This window comes from Danio rerio, chromosome 2, assembly GCF_049306965.1.
Source record: "Danio rerio strain Tuebingen ecotype United States chromosome 2, GRCz12tu, whole genome shotgun sequence".
NCBI lineage: Eukaryota > Metazoa > Chordata > Actinopteri > Cypriniformes > Danionidae > Danio > Danio rerio.
The window spans coordinates 26,865,118-26,885,555 of record NC_133177.1 but is presented as its reverse complement, the minus strand read 5'-3'; the positions used below and the strand labels follow the sequence as shown (position 1 = coordinate 26,885,555).

Genomic DNA, 20,438 nt, shown 5'->3' with positions numbered 1-20,438 from the left:
TAAGATTACATTTAGCTCTGCGGAGTGGAAAAAAATCCTCAGATCTCATTAGTAACTCATTGAAAGGTAGATTTTTACCAAAAGGTGAGCTGTCTGCATTGATTTTATTAATGAAACTGACACAAACCAACAGGTACACCAAACTTCAAAATGTTACTATACAACAGACTATTAATCAGCAAAGCTGTTTTTATAAATGACAAACAAAAATTATATTTCTTTGTTGTCATATCCACTTTTTTACTGATTTGTTAAAGGGGTGGTCCAGAATGTAATTTTAAGGCTTGGTTGTGTTTATAAGATGCAAAGCAATGTGTGCTTATGTTTCACTTGAAGGAAATCGCGTTATTTTTTCATATATCTCACTTTGATTATACACAGCTACTCAGCTAACATGAAAACGACTGATATATTTCCTAGTTCCTCTGAAAGGCCCGCCCTCAAGTGACTCTGATTGGTCATCGTCATAATGTGCTGCGATTTGCGGATCGGCTCCACATCACGCCCGTACAAGCACACGCTTTTCTGCTGTGTAAACCTCCATCAACCTCCTCCCTGCTCACTAAAATAAAACCTGACAAGTCTCTGTAACAAGTGAAAATGGGGTGCGGCTCCTTTAAGAGCGTTTGGCATTGTGTGTGCGTGAATGTGTGAACTTTCTGCAACAAGCGCATGTGCACTGGAGTTTTTTTTCTTTTTCTCTGATGCTCGGATTAAGTTATTTTCTGTAATATATCGTGAAAGAAGAATAAAGCACAAGATGTGGGATGCGACCTGTGTGAGCCTTGATTTATTTCTTAGCTGCTACCACGAGTTATTTGAGCTACCCTGTCTTTTTTTAACTCAACATGTTACACAACGTCTTTCACATGTATCCAGAATATTTTGTTGTAAGTCACATGAATCATCCACATATCTTTTGCGACTACATTATCTGAGATGTGAAAAGCTGCCTAAAGACAATCAATGCAGTCGCACACATACATAGACACGAACGTGCTGGTGAAGTGTGTGTGTGTTTACAGCAGTTTGGCTGATAAATATGAAATTGTAGCTGAATTGTCTGCGGTGCAAAGCAGCATTTCCCATTGTTTACATCGTTGCTACAGCTTACCGTTAATGCTAGACACTGTACATGTCATGATCAATTTTAACAAATAAAAACACTTATAGGTTGAAGTTCACAGCTTCTGCTTTGAGGAGATTATAACCGAATCCAGCACTTAACTAGGAGAGATTCTGGAGCTGTTTTGTCAAATCATGCTTGCTATGTATTTTATAATTCTCTGGAACATAATTAATATTGAACTGTAAGCACTTCTGTCTTTGTGTCATGTCCTTTGGAAACCCAAATACAGAAACAGACGAAGCTCTGTGGAAACAGCACTGTTTGGATGCATTTTTATCTATATATATGAGCTATATCACACGAGTAGCAGGAGCAGATATTCCTACTGGCCTTTATGCGTTTGTCCCAAGTGCTGTCGACTACACACATGCCAGTCAATGACAATGAGTAGGCAAAAGAAAAAGAAAAACACACTCAAACATCTGTCGCAAAATAAAATGTTACATTATTAAAATAAAAGAATGATACAGCGGTAGAGCGACCATCACACACTTCTCAGAGCTCCCCAGAACTGAACTGAACTCCCATACCTGCGTGCTTACATCTCAAAGGTAAAACTACCACAAAAGAAGTCCTCTTATAGGGGACATTTATACACAAGGCATATCAAACATTAAATGACTGTTACAATATCACAATAATTAACCTTGAAAAAAGCAGCGCAATCACTACCAGACTGCTGTTGTGTTTGCGATAAGGAAGAACGAGGCTGAATCCAACCTAATTCACAACTTCTTATTGATTCTATCCGGTCCACCTTAAAAACTGCAACACTTCCGGTTTTCAGCTTTGCACTCAAGAAAACTCACAACAGTTTTAATCGAAGCAAGGGCTTATTATGTGGCCCTGGTGCTCTCTTGTGGATAGACAACCGTCTTTGTCTACTACACTATGGCAGGCTGATGGCTGCCAACGAGCTCTCTCAGAAATTGTGAATAATTTAAAATAGGCACTATTCTTACAAATAAACTGCATAGTTGCAATCTAAACAACTACATTCTTTACTAATAAAGCCTCAAAAGTACATTTTGTTGTGATGTTACTGGCAAAATATTGCACGGCCAATCAGATTCAAGAACCAGACAGAACTGCTGTATAAATATAATAATAAATAAAAGATATATATATATATATATATATATATATATATATATATATATATATATATATATATATATATATATATATATATATATATATAAATTCTTTATATAAATATATATATATATATATATATATATATATATATATATATATATATATATATATATATATATATATATATATATATATATATATATACATATATATATATATATAAAGAATTTTAAATAATGTATTTTAAAATGTTTGACTAATATGGTAAGGTTGTATACTAAACTAGCAGTATTACACTGTATTGTTTCAACGGGTAAGCCATTTAAGTTCTGAATGAGCCAAATAGGCTCAACGCATCTGTTTACTGTAGCACAAATCACTTTCTACATTCAATTATTTTTTCCCATGTATTAAATAAATAAAATATGTACAGGCTATTTTACTAATTTTACTATCATAATAAGTCATAATTGGAAAAAATATGATACAACACAAGATGTCTGACTGATCTCACTCTGATATGCAGTTAAATAAGAACATTCACTGAGTGGTTCTGTCATTAGCTATGATTCCATCCACCTATTTATATGCACATTTTGCATATGCGCATAAAAAATGGTTGATAGAAACGCCAAGATGTGCATAAATTTTGAAAATGCGCATAAAAAACCTATGCGCATAACTGAGTAGGATAAACTTTTTATTCAATAAGAAAAGATGCGCATAAACTACGATGGAAACACTTTTACCGCACAAACTCCAGCATAAGAGATCATGTGTTGATAAATAAAATGTGTGTGAATGGATAAACCAGCAGGCTGAGCACATTATAAAACATCTGAAATGTTGTTTTGGTCATTCTTAAACGCCTTACCGTTTCAGTATTAGTGTTATTTTATTTTTAATGACCTCCCGAATCAAGAGTGTCTGTGCTCTGCGCCTGACACCTTTAAACGCCACCGCGCGTTTACTACATGTCAGGATTGCCTTCTGAGGTACAGTAATTTATTAGATGAAGAAAAGATTGATGCTGCTTCTCCTACTGAAGCAAATTTTGTTTTTACTGTTTATATTTGGTGCCAGTTAATCAAGAAGTGACGATTTTGTTCGCTTTGACTCATTAGATGGAAACGCAGCTTTATTCGCACGTTTTTCATGCAATAATCCAGTTTTGTGCATAAAGTTCATTCACATACTTTGGATGGAAACAAAGCTACTGTGTTTATTCCTGTGCAAGTCAACACCACAGTCTACCTGAATATTGCTGCAGACCAAGAGCCTCATGTACGAAGACTTGCGTGGAAATCTTACCAAAACATTGCGTACGCACAAAGCTGTAAATGTGCGTACGCAGAAAAAAATTCAGATGTATGAAACACTGCGTACGCCAAATCTCACGCATATTCTTTTGTACATCTGAATGAACGTGAAACTGAGCGCAACATGCACGAGCACAAAACCCCTCCCTGCCTCCTCCCCCGTATGAATATGCTAATGACTATGCTAATGGCAAAACCCAACAAAAAAGCAATGTCAAAAGCAAGCAAAAAGAGAAACTTTGAACAGAATGTGAATTGGAGGTGCTCCTTTCGGAGGTAGACCGGAGAAAAGCGGTGTTATTTGCAAGTTTGTTCTCCGGAATTAACAACAAAAGAAAAAAATAGAGTGGGAGAGTTTAGCTGATGCGGTTAACACAGTTGGGTTTGAACATCGCACTGAGTACATTAAAAAAAAAGAAATAGTGTGGTTTATATCTGTAAAATGTTGCAGGACGTTTAACAGTCTCAGTGGCGCTACTCGTAAGACGCTTGTGATCATGAATTGATACGTTCGAGCATGATCTCGGCTCGAATCCAGCGTCTGATGAACTCTTTCTTGTTTTTTCCCCCGCTACATATCAGATTTTGCCAACTATTTATCACGAGAAAGACAAGTAGGAATCATCAATAAGTTCATATCAATAAGCATCATATTTTATTTGCACATTTATTGAATGGAAATGTTTCTGATTCACGCATGCAAATTCATCTTCAGATAGTGTCTTTATAGCAATGTGCGTGCGGTAGATCGCTCAGATTACATTGGGAAAACAGGCGACTGCTGCAAATTGTGCTTTAATGTTTAGCTGGTCAAATGTATGGTATGGAAACCTTATATACCTGCTGAACCCGTCTCATACAGCTGCCATTGCAAGGCTCAGACACTTTGTAGAGAGCAATTTAACACAACTGCCTCTAGGAGTCGCCAATGGAAATAAAACAGACACGCACAAAAAATGTGCGTACGCCTGCCAGAAAGCTGCCGTGAAGCTGCGCACATTCCCACGTTCAGTTCATTGTTAATAAATCCAAACGTGAGCGATTCTGAGCGTGAAACCTGGCGTACGCAAAGTTTTTGTGCGTACGCAGCGTTGATACATGAGGCCCCAAGTCTATCCCTTTATGACTACAGTGTACCCATCTTCTGATGGCTTTTTCCGGAAGAATAACGCACCAATGTCATAAAGCGAGAATCATCTCAGACTGGTTTCTTGATCATGACAATGAGTTCACTGTACTCAAATGGCCTCTACAGTTACCAGACCTCAATCCAATAGTGTACCTTTGGGATGTGATGGAACAGGAGATTTGCATCATGGATGTGTAGCTGACAAATCTGTGGCAACTGCGTGATGCTATCAAGTCAATTTAGAGCAAAATCTCTGAAGAATATTTCCAGTACCTTGTTTAATCTATGCCACAAAGGATTAAGGCAGTCCGGAAGGCAAAAGGGGGTCCAATCAGGTACTAGTAAGGGTCCGTGTGCGTATACCTAATAAAACAGCCAGTGAGTGTACTATACAACTGACTTTTACTTAACTTCAGTGATTTAATTCAGTGATGAGTAATGAGGACACAAAGCACTACAGTTGTATTTCTCTATTACTAAACACAGAGACTCATCAGCTCTATGAACTAAACTTAGCGTGTTTGTAAAATAAGACATGCAGAATGTACATAGCTGTGAATCTCAGGACCAGGAATGAAAAACACTGTCCTAAAGGTATTCACTCAGCTATCAGTAATCCAGTTCAACTCTATAGATAACCTGACTCTTAGTGCTGCCCGTACGGCTGGATACTGCTCACAAAAAATTCAATAAAGACAAAGGAAGTCCCAGCATTTCATCACATCCAGGACAACAGAGAGGCCTGAAAGATATATATTGGATTTATAAAAAGTTTTAATTAATTTAACTTTGTCTAAATTACACTAAAATAAGGAGACTCACCAGTCGCCATAAAGCAAACTTTCGTGATGGCCAATCGCTTGATCCTGTATCACTTGGTTTGGATAAATGGTTGTATAAATGGTATGGTACTAAAAAAATTATGCATAAATACTGAGAACAGCACCACTGTTTATATCAAAATTTCAGCTCTAAACAAGTTAGAAAGCAACTAAGTAACTTACCAGTTCTCCACATAAAATTTAAAGCATGAGTGATTTACTGAATCACTGACACCTCTGGCTAAATGACAAGCAACACCACAAAAGAGAAAGAGCTTTAAAACTATTGGTTAATTTACGATTTGTTAGAACTAATGTTACTGATTGTGATGTGTTTGTGAATGAAACCAGAGTATGAAGGTGAAAACAGGTAACGCGCTAATAATAGCATTTAACATGAAGAAACAGGTAGCTGAGTTAATGTTTTTAATTTGACAAAGTCTGCCAAAATTACCTTTACTGTGTTCAGCGGTCAACATTAAATTACCTCCAAGCTATTATCTTCTGTATAATGTAATTAATATCTTAATCTGTGTCGCATAACGTCCAGTAACTAACGATACATAAACATAATGTGAAAAGCGCCAGAGAACAAGCGAAATTCACCACGTTTTCAAGCATCAAAATCTGTACTGTCGTTTCAGTAAAGCTATTAAAAGTGATTATTTTGCTGTTTGTCGTGTTAGGCGACACGTTAAACTGTAAATACAGAATCATGTCAAGATTTTTAAGTTAATGTACCTCAAACTGCTTCAGGGAGTTTTGTGCAACAGAACATTTATTTTTAAAATTACTTACAAAAATACAAAACTGTTAACTAGTGACACTTTACGTTACACGGCCATAATTGAGAAATAAATGTCGATTTAGTAAGAGTTTACGTTATCTCTTGCTCCCATAAGTTCTTCCCTGTCCTCTTTGTAGATTACTGTTAAAAATGACGCCGCTGCGCATGCGCACTTGCGCAGATCTCCAACAGTCAGCCTCGAATGCGTTTATTAATATTTTTAAAGGAAAAATAAACATCACATCAAGATGACACAAAAAATCATTATTACATGTGGCTTTTGTTCATTTTTAAATGAAAATAAAGTTATTCATCGTTGTTGTTATTATTAATATAATGTATTAATTTTAACAAAATTAACATTTTGGATTAATAACGCATTATTAAAAGTTGAAGTATGATTATTAAATGCTGTACAAGTGTTGTTTATTATTAGTTAATGTTAATAAATATACTAAGGTTATATTATTATAGCTGTCTTCAAAAAAACAGATATAGTCATTGTCACTTTTCTGCCTTACAAAAGCAAAAGACCTTAACTCACTAGAGTGTTGAATTGAGAAAAATGACTTCAAAGATTTTTTTGTTGCCCATACAAATTAGTAAAAGACAGGACATTGGAAAATGTTTAAGTAATGACATTTATCTACATGAAAAAAACCCTTAAGCTCAAACTTGACCTTTAACCCTTATTTTAAAGTTACTGTCCTCTGCCTTTGTAAAAGGGACTTTGATTGTATCCATAAATGTATACATGTATATATCTATGGATTGTATCAAAGAGCATAGATCCTGGAAATTGTGTTGTTCCCACAATTTCTCACCACATAAATGCATCTTATGGAACAACTCTGATATTAGAATTAGAAATAAATGTATTTTTCTATCCACGTGATTTAACAAAAATATAATTGGTATTCTCTCAATTTTTGATAAGTCTGACAACTTCTTGTCTTATGAACAATTTATGTCCAATAATAATTTTCCATTACCTTTTAAAGAATTTAATGCTGTGCAAAAAGCAATTTCTGTAGCCCTAATTCAACATATAAAATCTCATTTAATGTTTAATGAAAATGTTATTAAAGAACCAGAGCTGATCTAAAATGGAGTTAGTATATTTGACAAAAAATGTAATAATAAATATATTCAACAAATCTTTCAAATTAAAAAGTATAATGTTCCTAAGAGCAAATTTTACTGCATCCTTCATTGACCTAATAGACTGGAAAAAAGCCTGGCTATTACCTCATAAGTGCTGCATTCCCAATAAAACAAAAGAGGGTCATTTTAAAATTCTTTATAAAATATATCCAGTGAATAGTACTTTGGCAAAGTTTTTGGAAATTGATATAGTTCAAGCACAGTTTGTAAAAATGAAGACGAAACGCCGATTGACATATTTTTTCATTGTGAAAACACAAAAAGCTTTTGTTATAGCTTATATCTTCATATAGGTAAATACATTGCTTCTTCCAGACACTTACAACTTCAAGATATTATTTGTTACTATGAAGGTAAAACTGATATATCAGAGAACTACATTATTAACTTTTTTATTTTGTATGCAAAATATTTTATTCACAAACAAAAGTTCTCCAATTCGCAGCCTTCTTTTCACATTTTTTAATTGAAATGGATCTTTTTATTAAATCTCTTAGACTAATTATTAACAAGAAAAGTGATAGATTCTTGGATTATTAAGATAAATATTTTGGAAATATCACGGATACGTAAGTCCTTGCTTCCTCTTGCTGTATCTGTGTTTTGTATGTATCTTTGTTTAATTGTTTTATTTTTTTATTATTTTTTTTCTCTCTTTGGTTTCTCTTTTAATAAATTTTTTATATGTTTATATTATTTATCCTGATCTGTTATTATCATTGTTTTGTGTAAAATTGGATTTTGTATGTTTGTTATTGAAGTCAATAAAAAAAATAATAAATTAATTAATTAATAATAATAAATAAATAAATAAATAAATCAAAGAGCTTAGATCCACCAAGAGGTGACACTCTGTTGCTAGGTCGGCCATTTGGAAAATAAAATTCCAATAGAACAACAGCACGGATGACTTGTTAGACAGAGTGAATCAAAATATTGAGTTAAATATGAGTTAATATATGATATATTCATACACCCCCATTGAAAGCAACATTTGAAACAATATCTCAATAAAAAGAAAAACAATTTCCAAAATGCAGACAAGACTACGTTTAAACAGACTTTAATTGTAAGCAAAAAGTGAGCAGTCGTGCCAAGGCAAAAAGCAGTAACGTCCACATGACCAATATTACAGCCATATTTAATGCTATCATGTGCTTTGGCTGCATTTGCAAATAACTTCCAAAATATAATACATAATATATAATTAGTTAGTGTAGTTTGAAATTAATTGTTTACAGTATTGGAATATTTGAGTTTGTGCATTGTAATACTTGCACTGCATTGTTAAACTACATTTGCATTGATTTAGACTTAATTTTTAACTAAGTCATGACCTAGTTATATGTATATCAGCGGTTACCAGACTGTATATCAGCGGTTCCTAAACTTTTTCAGAGTTGGATACTTCTTCCTTTTGCATTCTCTCTTGTACTTCTACTGCAGTCACTTTTCCCATTGGGTGCAATATTTGCAATTTAGATTTTTTGAAAATCCATTGAATTATTTACCTTTATGGATTTTTTTAAATAAATAATTTCTCAAATAAAAATATTAATAAGAAAAATATGCAAGTCTAGTAAAATTAGGTTTTCCATGTAACAACTAAAACCGCCAGTAGGTGGCAGTAAGACACTGTCTTAAGACATTTGTTCAGTAACAAAGCAACGGTTGTGTTTATGAATAGGTCAATGAATCGACTCTCTCACGATTCAAAAACGATTTAGAAACGACTAGACCGATGATGTGAACGCCAGCAGGTTGAAATGATGATCATAATTGTGGATTAAACATCTCTGTCCACATTAATTGCAGTGGATTTTATTGGGTTACAAGAAAAGGTAGGAAATGGTTTTAACTGCAAACTGTTCTGATTCATGCTGAATGCTAACACTGTCAGGGCATTCAGTCAACTAACCTTGTGCTAATAGTCAATATACTGTAGTCCCCGACTGCACTGAGTGAAAAATACAAATTATGAGGCAAAGTGGATTCAGTGGACAAAATAATTTAAGGCCATACTGCAAAAATGAGTAACTTACACCCTAATGATGGTTTTAACAAAACGTTACTAACGTTACAGATAAACCTCAACCACATTAGTGAGTTTAAAAAAAGAGTTTTTAGAGCAAAATAATTGTTTTGATTAAAATAAATTGTTTTCTTAAACGGTTAAAAACTTGCCTATTATTTATAAATTTATCATGTGAATACAAAAAGAAGACTCGAAAAAATGCATGACAAATTTGAATATGCTGAGCGATTTTATTGAAGCTCTCCATCAACACCCCCCCCCCCCCCTCCACACACACACACGCACACGAAAAAAGCCACTAAATGATTGACTATTACTTTGTATTAAATTTTTTATGAAGTTTTAAACGGGACAATCACGTTGCAGCTTGGTTTTATTGGAATTTAGAATGTCACGTTTCATCAAGTTCTAAAGATGACGTTCTGCTGAACAGGCGCCATTACTCACAATCCACTGTAGTGTGAAGATATACGAAGACTTTCTTCGTCTTTACTGACAGTTATTTGTTCGTAGATTTGTGCTTTTCAAATTGTTAACTATTTACTCTTTAAAATGTTTACATTACTCGGAGTAATTGCTTTAGTCCTGCGGGGAAGGACAGAAAACAAACCCCATCGAGAAGAACCCGTGGAGAAAAACTCTCCACCCACGATGACCAGTGATGGTAAACCATATACCGATGCTATAAGAACACCAAAGTCTGCATATAGGGCCCTACACTCGCTATCGTGGAAGTTTTTTATTATTAATTTTAAAACTTTATTTGTTAAGTTTTGTTAATCAGTTTTATAAAGTCTGTAACATACAGTCAATGTGTATCTAAAGTCGATTTAGTATATTTCTTCAGTTATTCTCCATATTTCCAAACTAGCACGTCAAGTTTCTGGACAAACTTTAAACATACTTAATTTTTACATATTATTTCTCTTTTAGGTCGAGATATTGATGATAGGACTGAACACCTGTCATCGGAGGAACCAAGCACCAGTGGTTGTCCAGTCCATGTTGACGACCACAGTGATGTCCTTCATTCTCCCATCACTGCACCGACCCTCCAAACTCCAGACCATGCTGCAGCTCAAAGTGTTGACGACGTCCCTACAGCCTGTGCCACGTCCGACTGTAGTGAGGATGATGTCCTTCAAGCTGCAGTGCCTTTGCTAGCTGACTTGTGTGCACGTGTTCTTCAGGACACTGAGCCACAGTCATGCCAGCAGCAGGATATGGAGAAAACTGTAACTGGTCAGTTTGTTCACTTCCACATTGAGTAATTCAATAAACATGCACAGATTAGACGGCAGTTTAACAGCAGTGTAATAATAAGTTTATGAGAAAAATGGCAAAACCTAAAAGTGCTTCTCTGTTTTGTCAATTGTGAATAATAACAGATTAAAACATTTGAATAAATGCCAGCCTGATTAAAATAATTAAAGAACTGGAAACACTTTACTTTAATGTTTGATTAGTTAATGTCATTTAATGTATTTGCTAACTATAATTAAGAATGAAAATATCTTGAACAGCATTTGCTGTGAACAATGACAAATACTTACATTTCTTACCCATATTCAAAAAAGAGCAAGACAAACAGTTAGAAAAGACAATCAGCTAAAAATGATTGTACAAAATTAAGGAGCACGCTGAATATTTATTGATTTCCTTTATTGACAGAGATGTGTTTGTCAGTGCAATATTTCAGTATTCAGAACACGACTGAGCATTTACATCCAGCAGTGTCACTTTTTCAGTGTATGTTTGTTTGACTGCGTTTTACATTTATAATGGTGGGCTGCAAGACCCCAAGTAATCACTTCAAAATGTACAGCTTGCAATAATATGGCAAATTAATCTTACAATTATCAAATGTGAATAAAACAATCCTTAGGTATTACATATTATTTCTCTTTTTAGGTCGAGAAATTGATGATTGGACTGAATACCTGTCATTGGAGGAACCAAGCACCAGTGGCTGTCCAGTCCATGTTGACGACCACAGTGTTGTCCTCTATTCTCCCGACTGCAGTGAGGATGATGTCCTTCAAGCTGCAGTGCCTTTGCTAGCTAACTTGTGTGCACGTGTTCTTCGGGACACTGAGCCACAGTCATGCCAGCTACAGAATTTGGAGAAAACAGTGATCGGTCAGTTTGCTAATTCACCATTAAGTAATTCAATGAACATGCACAGATTAGACGGCAATTTAATATTAGTGTATCAATAAATGGTTTGATTAATTTACGCTTCAGTTAGGGAGAAATGTTTAAAATAGCTTCTTTTTTATGATTATTATTTTATTTAAGAAAATTAAACATTTAAAACTGATTTAATAAATGCCTGCTTAGTTTCAAAATTGGGAACACTTCACAATAATGTTCCAATAGTTCATGTTAGTTAATGTATTTATGAAATAAGAATTAAAAATACTTGCACAGCATCAACATTTACTTATGTATTATTAAAATCTAAGGTTGTTTATTTAAAGAGATGGTCCACCAAAATTATAATCTTCTATCATTTATTCACTCTTGACTTGTTCCAAACCATGTTTTGCTGTTTTGTTGAACAGAAAAGAAGATATATTGAAGAATGTTGAAAGCCTGTAACCATTGACATCCATAGTAGAAAAAAAAAATACTATTAAAGTCAATGGTTACAGGTTTCAACATTCTCTGAAGCATCTTCTTTTCTGTTAAAAAAAACAAACAATAAAAAACTCTGAATTGTTTGGAATAAATCAAGGGTCAGTAAATGATGACGGAATTTACTACTGTATTTTCTGTACTACTGTACTACTATAGTTAAAGTATTATTATTAGCCCCTCTGAATTATTAACCCCTCTGATTATTTGTTTTCCCAATTTCTGTTTAATAAAGAACAGATTTTTTTCAACACATTTCTAAACATAAGAGTTTGTTCTGTAGACTATCGAAAAAAAAGTAGCTTAAAAGGGCTAATAATTTTGTCCTTAAAATGGTGTTTAAAAAATTTAAAACTGCTTTTATTGTAGCCAAAATAAAACAAATAAGACTTTCTCTAGAAGAAAAAAATATTATCAGACATACTGTGAAAATTTCCTTGCTCTGTTAAACATAATTTGGGAAATATTTAAAAAAGAAAAAAAATCAAAGGGGGGCTAATAATTCCCACTTCAGAATTCTGACATTTTGGGGCTACAACACCCCAAATAGTCACTTCAAAATGTACAGCACACTTTAACATGGCTAATTAACATTTCATTAAAAAAAGTTAAATAAAACAATCCTTAGTTATTACATATTTTTCTCTTTTTAGGTCGAGATATTGATGATAGGACTGAATACCTGCTATCGGAGGAACTAAGCACCAGTGGTTGTCCAGTCCGTGTTGACGACCACAGTGATGTCCTCCAATCTCCCAGCACTGAACTGACCCTCCAAACTCCAGACCATGCTGCAGCTCAAAGTGTTGACGACGTCCCTACAGCCTGTGCCACGTCCGACTGTAGTGAGGATGATGTCCTTCAAGCTGCAGTGCCATCAGTTCCTCAGGAGAAGGAGAAAACAATTTTCGGTAAGTTTGCTACCTTGACACTCATTCAGTAATTCAGTGAACATTTACAGGTTTACTTCAGTTTAGTAGGGTGTAAGGATAAATAGTTCTGTTCAATTTTATTACAGTTTGAAATAAAAAAACAAGCAAAACTTAAAAAATGCTTGTGATTTTTGTTTACCGTTTATTACTATTAAAAAAGTAAAAGTTAGAGGACTAATAACGTGACAAAAGGTGAATTCTACATAAATCAATATACAAATAAATTAGAATATATATTAGGATTTTTCAGTCATTAAAAATAATGGACAATAATTATTAAACCTTTGCTGCATGAATAAAAATAAAACTAAAAACTCTGCCAAATGTTATCTGACAGAAGAAAACACCAGTAACATTTACGTTTCTAATGAAACATTTTTCACCTGTATTCAGAAAATGCTGAATTCTGGAACACTGTGAATATTTGTGAAGTTGTTGTACTCACTCTTGTTCATTCATGCACACAGATGTGTTTGTCAGTGCAGTGTTGCAGCAGAGCACTACTGAGCATTTACATCCAGCAGTGTCACTTTTCCCCTCAAATGTCTTTTTGTCCATATTTTGTACACACTGACTGAACTTAAAGTCCTGTACTGAAATGGTTAGGTGCGAATAGTTAGACCCCTACAGTTTAGTGGGCTGTGCTTCAGACTGACTTCAATATACAGATTGTTTAAATGTTGTTGATAACTAATATTCAGCTAATTTGTCTTTAGAAAATAAAAAGTAGCTCTTAATTGGATTTAGTAGTAGTAAGTGCTGTCACATTTTATTCCCTCATCTCTGATTTCTCTTTAACAGTCATCAATTCACGCCAATATGAAGTTGGTGATGAGCTCGGTGAAGGAGGTTTTGGAACCGTCTATGCAGCGACTCGTTTGGATGATGGACTTCAGGTATGGATCTGAACAGCAATATTAATCTAGCCAATCATTTTTGTCCTGTTATTCTGGTCTCACCATTGCCTTTGCTCATAATTCTAACACATCCACTCTTTTGTTTTGTTGATCAGGTTGCAGTGAAATACTGCTCGATGTTCGACACAACGTTCATCCGCATTGTAAGAAAACTGTGCTCTCTGTTTCTCCTCTGTTCCACAATTTTACATTTCAAACACGTCATGCTAACATTAAAGGATGAGTTCACCCATAAATAAAGTTATGTTATTATTTACTTTCCCTCATGTTATTCCAACCCCCCGAGACCTTTATTCATCTTCAGAACACAAGTTTAAATATTTTTGATTAAATCCTAGAGATCAACTCTACATAAAAAGCTCCAAGAACACTTTTAAGACTAAAAAACAAAGGTTTTGGTTCCTTTTCTGGACTTTGAGCATCTCATTGCTATTGATGAAGGATGAGGGATTTGTGTTGCTAAGATGAAAGAAGCTGTCAGAGTATTGAAACAACATGACGGTTTTTAATAACATAATTGGGTGAATTAATTCTTTAATCACAGACAGCAAATGATATTTTAGTAGACAATCGACAGATTTCAATTCTTTTACCACTGATTCATGATAAAAACCTTCTTTCTTCTAGGATGGTTTTGCTCAACCACTTCCAATAGAAATTGTTCTTCAAACCCTTGTGAATCAAGGCCCAAGGGTTCCTGAAATTATTGAGCTTCTGGACTGGAAGGTGGAACGTGACTTCTACTGCATGGTCCTGGAACGGCCCATACCCTGTCAGCCCTTGAACAACTTCATAGAAAGCTATGTTGGGCCCATTGATGAAGATGACATACGGTTCATCATGAAACAGGTCGTATTCGCAGCTCAAACTTGCTGCCAAAGAAAAGTGTTACACCGAGATATCAAGCTGGAGAACCTTCTGATCAACCCGGACACCCTTGAGGTCAAATTGATTGACTTCGGGTGCGGGGATATCCTCGAAGATGAGGCTTACACAGACTATTCTGGTACGTATAATCCCTTTAAACTGTGGTCATGACTTGAGCTCTCATGAAGTAATTCACTGTTGTGAATCAAGAGAATTCTTGCTTAGTAATGAATATTCAATTAAACATGCCTTGTTAACTGAAACAAAATCTCTTTCCTCCAGGCACAGCGGAGTATCGTCCTCCTGAGTTTCTGGAGACTGGCAAATACCACGGAGAACCAGCGACAGTGTGGTCTCTCGGAATAGTCTTGTTTGTAATGCTTTTCTGGAAGTTTCCAACAAGACGAGAACTGAATACGATCATGAATAAAGACATAGAAGGCCTGTCAGAAGGTGAGATCTTCATTTCAGCACAGAACAGTTGTAATTTGAATTACCAAAAAATAAATTTCAAGGTGATCATGTCTCTCTCTTCTTTCTGCACAGAATGCTGCGATTTTATGCGCTGTTGTCTCAAGATAGACCCCAGAGAGCGGATTAAACTGGAGCGACTCAACCGCCACAGCTGGATTAAGGTAAATACATGTTAATGAGTTTAATATTTTTGATTTGATAAGTTAGTAGACAATACGCATTAGATTTACAGTTTTATGTAAAGCTGTATAGTCAGTCCTAATACACTATTTTATATTCATTCTTCATGTTCTTTTATGTCCACTTTCTTTACTTTAGGCATGTTGCCTATATTTGTTTTATGCAGGTTGTGTGATGACACTAAGTATGATTTCTGTTTCTGTTTCAGACCAACGAAGAGAAGAAGAGCAGCGAAATAATGGGTCAGTTTGGTAGTTAACCCAGCACACGCATGCACACACACACTTTTATGGCAATGTCTTTATTAATGTCAATATTTAATCAGCACTCAAATGTTTTATGTGTTTTGTTTAATAATAGATGATAAATAGCACAACGGTTTTTCCACATTAGACAAGATTTCATTGTTCATTTGTTTATGTGTGTGCGTTGAATATGTATATTTTACATGAAGCATAAATATTTCTATAACTACTACAGTTCATTTAAACTGTCCTGTTTTGTGTGAATTTAGGTACAAATATTGAGTGCGTATATGAATCAGACAATAGTCTTGGATTAAATAAACTCTCTACTGATTGACATTTTATATCAACATCTTTGATTTTTCTTTTGACAGTCATCAACTCATCCTCTTATGAACTTGGCGTTCTGCTGGGTAAAGGAGGCTTTGGACTTGTTCAAGCTGCAACCCGACTAGAGGATGGCCTTCAGGTATCGTCAATTTTCATCAGTTAATATCTAGATCACCACTTTAAATCAGAGTATCAGATAAAAAAATAATAGATAGATATGTGATTCTTATTTTTGGGATAAATTAAACTGCTACTTTGTTAAACTGTTCAGTGTTAATGACTGAAAATCAGCCTGATCTCAAGAGAAAACTGAACTATTTTAGCTTTTGTCACTTAGTGGCTAATTGGTATGAAGTTCATGGTTATGAGTTCATTCGTATGAAAATGATTTTTAAAATGATGCGTGGCACCAAACTCCAGCCCTAAACCCAAATGTCAAACTGGATAAGCAAATTACAAGAATGAGATTGTACAAATTCATACGAATCAGCCACTAAATCAAAAAGTGACAAATTGCCATGAGATAGCATTGGACAAATGTGAACTCTGAACACAATAATTGTGTATAATTCTATAACACATGCTTTCTTTGTTCTGTTGAGCAGGTGGCAATTAAAACTGCCTACACCGAGAACGTCAAGTTCATCGACATTGTAAGTATGCTGTGCTCTTCAACTCTCATTCACTGTTACTTTAAGTATCTATAAATCACTAGACAAACTGTAATTGTCATCATGTTTTACACAATATCCATCCAATCATCATAACAAATATATTTCTTCCAGGACGGCTATCCAGAATCACTTCCAATGGAGGTTGCTCTTTTAGTTCTTGCAAACCAAGAGCCCGCAATACAGGAAATAATTAAGCTTTTGGACTGGCGCGTGGATGAGGACGAATACATCATGGTCCTAGAGCGGCCCATGCCCTCTGAAGAGCTGCTCTCCTTTCTCCTGCGCCAAGAGTCGATCATCGATGAGGATGGGGCACGGTTGATCATGTGGCAGGTAATATTTGCAGCTCAAACGTGCTGCAGACGCAAAGTCTTTCATCGCGATATCAAGATGGAGAACATCCTGATCAACCCGGACACCCTCGAAATCAAATTGATCGACTTTGGATGCGGGGAAATCCTCACCGATGCTCCTTACACAAGTTTTGCTGGTATGTATGATCCCTTAAACTGTGAAGTGAGTCTCAAACTGTAGTGATGAGTTCACAATAGACTCTGCGCGAGTCAAGCTCTCACATAGCATCATAGAATGGAGTCCACTAATCGATTAATACTGTCGATCTGGTGACTAATGACTAATGGTTAAAACCTCTCTCATTCAGGCACAGATGACTATGTCCCACCTGAGTATCGGATAACTGGCGAGTACCACGGTAAAACAACGACAGTGTGGTCTCTTGGGCTACTCCTTTATGTGATGATGTGTGGAGATTTTCCAAATCGACACGACCTGCAAATGATCAGACGTAACATCTGGACCAAAGATCACTTGACAAAAGGTAAAATCTCTATTTGGGTCAAGGAAAGAGGTCAATCTGAATAATACAAACTATTATTTATTAATTAAGTTGTGGAGTAAATCTGAGCTCTCTCTCTTCTTTCTGCACAGAATGCTGTGATTTGATCCGCTGCTGTCTCCAGATCGAGCCAGAGCAGCGAATTGAACTTGAGAAACTGAGTCTCCATGACTGGTTTACGGTATTATTTACATTCTGAACATTCTTTAATATTTGCACCTTTTTTTTATCTTCCTAAATTTTCATAATTGTTTAAAAATCTTTTTTAGATGTTCTTTGGTTAATAATGCATTAAATAGCAGACCTCAATTTTGTTTTTGTTTCAGCCTGAAGACGTGGAAAGACCTGCACCCGAGAACCGCATCGTCCATCAGCAGTCAGAGGATCCCTCATTTTTTAATATTCCCTTCTTTTTACTTGTTAGTTTTTTCTTTAGACATTATTGTATATTTTAGTATGACTGATGATAGTAGTTAAAAAAAACATAAACACTAAAAAAAGGAAGTTGTAGCCAGCCATGACAGCATCCCTGTGCCACCTCAAGACCAGAAATCTTCAAGACCCCAGACTCAGGGACCGACTGATTCATCAGCTGTTACGGCATCCCCATTTTTTATTGTATTTTTTATTAATTTATTTTATCAATAAATATTTTGTTATTTTGTGGAAATACTAATAGTAGTTGTGCAATAAAAAATAAAAACATTGTTCGGCGACCATGTAAGCAACCCAGTGCCGAATGAAGAAATGCTATGTGAAACACACCATAGTGATGTGCAGAGCTCTCAACCACTGCAAGACGAATGCACAATATGCACATCAACCATGTACATGGTACATGCTGAACTGTACATACAAATTACCGACATTTTTTAAATATAAAGTGAAAAGAAAGTGTTTGTGGAACAACAGTGTTGCAACGGAACATAAAAGATCTTTGCCAGGGAACGCAAAACTATTGCGAGGGAAAACAAAACCCTGGGAGGTAACGCAAAAACTTAAAAATAGATATTTACCTTATTTTCCTCCCACTGAGTTTTTTTTTCCCACCATCATGTCCCTTTTGGGTCTCAGTAAAATAGAAGGTACCAAACTGTATGTTTAATGTTCACTGTAATGTGATGTTTACTGTTGTATTGTATGTACATTTTCTTTTTGTTCAATAAAAAATATTGCACTCAGAAATGGCATCTCCATTTTTTTCATTTCACTTCTTTTTTTACTACTTTCGTCTTGAACTTTACCAAATTACTAATGACAGTAATGCTATAAAAATAAATAAAATAATAAAAGGAAAAAAAGTTGTACGATGGCCATAATAGTAACCCAGTGCTAAGTTAAATTCATCATTGTTTTAAATGTATACATTATATGAATTATTTTATTGTATATATTATTTAGAAATAATATATTAAATTAAAGCATATATTAGTGGTGCACGGCATTTACCCACCAGTCAACCTCAAACAATTTACCCAACAAGTTTCTTTTAATTCACCCAACTTTTAATTTAAATGTTGCTTTATCGCCTGGGTAAAATCAACATCAATATCATGCTCAATAATTGACGTTATATCAGAAATGTCACTGAACAACATTGGAAAACTTCTCACTAATCCAATGACGTCAGTTTTCTTGGTAGCTGGCTCATCAAAGTTGTGAGCATCTTAGAATTGTTTAACCTACCCTCAAGTGTATGTCGCTGTTACGTAAAGAGGCATAACCTGTTGGTGGTACGGAAGGAACATTTTGCCAGTGATTATGTTCTCACCCCTTTAATAAATAAAAAAAATAAAAATAAATAAATACACCTTACGGTAAGAATGTAATAAAGGAAAAACTTGCTCTTAATTATTGTTCATAATCTGATTCGTACATGCAATAAAACTGCACTGCGCCAACAATTTAGATGCAAGTTACTGACTTAGACCAGTAATATACTTTTTATAACTATAATATTAGGCTATGCACACTTTCGCTATTACTGACTTTATTAATGAAGGTTAGCAACAACACCGTTTATTTACGCAGACACGGATCGTGGCTTTAGTGCCAAAGGAGTGGTTTAAATTATATTTTATTCTCCTTATTTCTTTCTGTTTTATTCTAAATAACATAAATGTTTAAAGTTTTAGGAAAATATGTCAAACTATGCCTACACCAGCAAGCAAACCCACTTTTTATATAACAGGTAAATAAATCATAACCGAGTCATCACGCTTCATTATCACACCAATATCAGCGTTAGGAAAAAGGTAAATGTTACAATTTAATGTCATCTAAAAAATAGTAGCTAAATGTGTTACTTAGTTACATTTTAAGGCATTGGTGTAGCAAAACAGAGATGTCCGGAGTGCCTGTTTTGTCTTGGAGGTTTGTTTTGTTTAGGTTGTCCACGTGTATTTATTATGGTCACATGTTATGACGGTACTCAGCTGTTTTGATTCAGCTCAGCTCGCCAGTTGAAGTTTATTATCGTGTCCTATTGGGGCAACGCTTCTATGTTTCCTTCTCATTTCGTTGCGTTTGCTCATGTGTGTCTGTCTGTGCTCAAGACTGTGTGCAGGTCCTTCTCAGTATCTTTATTATCACGTGACAAGAGAACTCTCTACCCTACATTATCATGCAGGATACCTGCAGCGCAAGTGAGAGGTTGATCTTTGGCATCCACTTACTTACTACCACTATAAACTTGACCTCGCAGGCCGATCATCTTTAAACTCAAGTCATTTTTTGAGTGTCCCAACTTGAGACAGCTGCTGCATAATGGGATGTTTCTTTACACAACTGTAAAAGTGCGCTTTAGAAATGTCAAAATGAAAGCAAATATTTTTAAGGGTTCTG

General features: G+C 35.0%; 1 protein-coding gene and 2 long non-coding RNA genes across 4 annotated transcripts in view; 1 reads left to right on the top strand and 2 right to left on the bottom strand.

Annotated features, from left to right (window-relative positions):
- LOC110438026 (uncharacterized) overlaps positions 1-10,715 on the bottom strand; it is a 63,011-nt gene extending 52,296 nt beyond the window's left edge. Inside the window, exon 1 of the long non-coding RNA XR_012391809.1 lies at positions 10,445-10,715. This is a non-coding gene — a long non-coding RNA (uncharacterized lncRNA). The remainder of the gene's footprint in view (positions 1-10,444) is intronic.
- Positions 5,328-6,429, bottom strand: LOC103910046 (uncharacterized). The gene is made up of 3 exons (XR_012391847.1): positions 6,238-6,429; positions 5,498-5,549; positions 5,328-5,417 (listed from the first exon to the last, which is right to left on the bottom strand). It is a non-coding gene; the product is annotated as an uncharacterized lncRNA (long non-coding RNA).
- Positions 8,858-18,779, top strand: LOC100007781 (uncharacterized). 2 transcript variants are annotated; one of them, XM_068213031.2, is made up of 16 exons: positions 8,858-10,146; positions 10,416-10,724; positions 11,394-11,621; positions 12,773-13,030; positions 13,853-13,947; positions 14,064-14,111; positions 14,596-14,974; positions 15,118-15,288; positions 15,382-15,470; positions 15,698-15,731; positions 16,109-16,203; positions 16,670-16,717; positions 16,850-17,228; positions 17,400-17,576; positions 17,687-17,775; positions 17,921-18,779. In XM_068213031.2, exons 1-16 carry the CDS (start codon positions 10,035-10,037, stop codon positions 18,047-18,049), a joined length of 2,640 nt encoding a protein of 879 aa, XP_068069132.2. In that variant the 5' UTR covers positions 8,858-10,034; the 3' UTR covers positions 18,050-18,779. The 2 variants fall into 2 exon arrangements, with proteins under 2 accessions (XP_068069132.2, XP_073781617.1); XM_073925516.1 differs by lacking the exon at positions 11,394-11,621 and having other exon boundaries at positions 9,852-10,146.
- The last annotated feature ends 1,659 nt before the right edge of the window (positions 18,780-20,438 follow it).

Excerpts from the sequence above, each read along its gene's own strand:
- LOC100007781 (XM_068213031.2), top strand. The coding sequence starts at position 10,035 with ATGTTTACATTACTCGGAGTAATTGCTTTAGTCCTGCGGGGAAGGACA. Across the intron at positions 14,112-14,595 it reads ACACAACGTTCATCCGCATT|GATGGTTTTGCTCAACCACT; the intron begins GTAAGAAAACTG and ends TCTTTCTTCTAG. Across the intron at positions 15,732-16,108 it reads GAAGAGCAGCGAAATAATGG|TCATCAACTCATCCTCTTAT; the intron begins GTCAGTTTGGTA and ends TTCTTTTGACAG.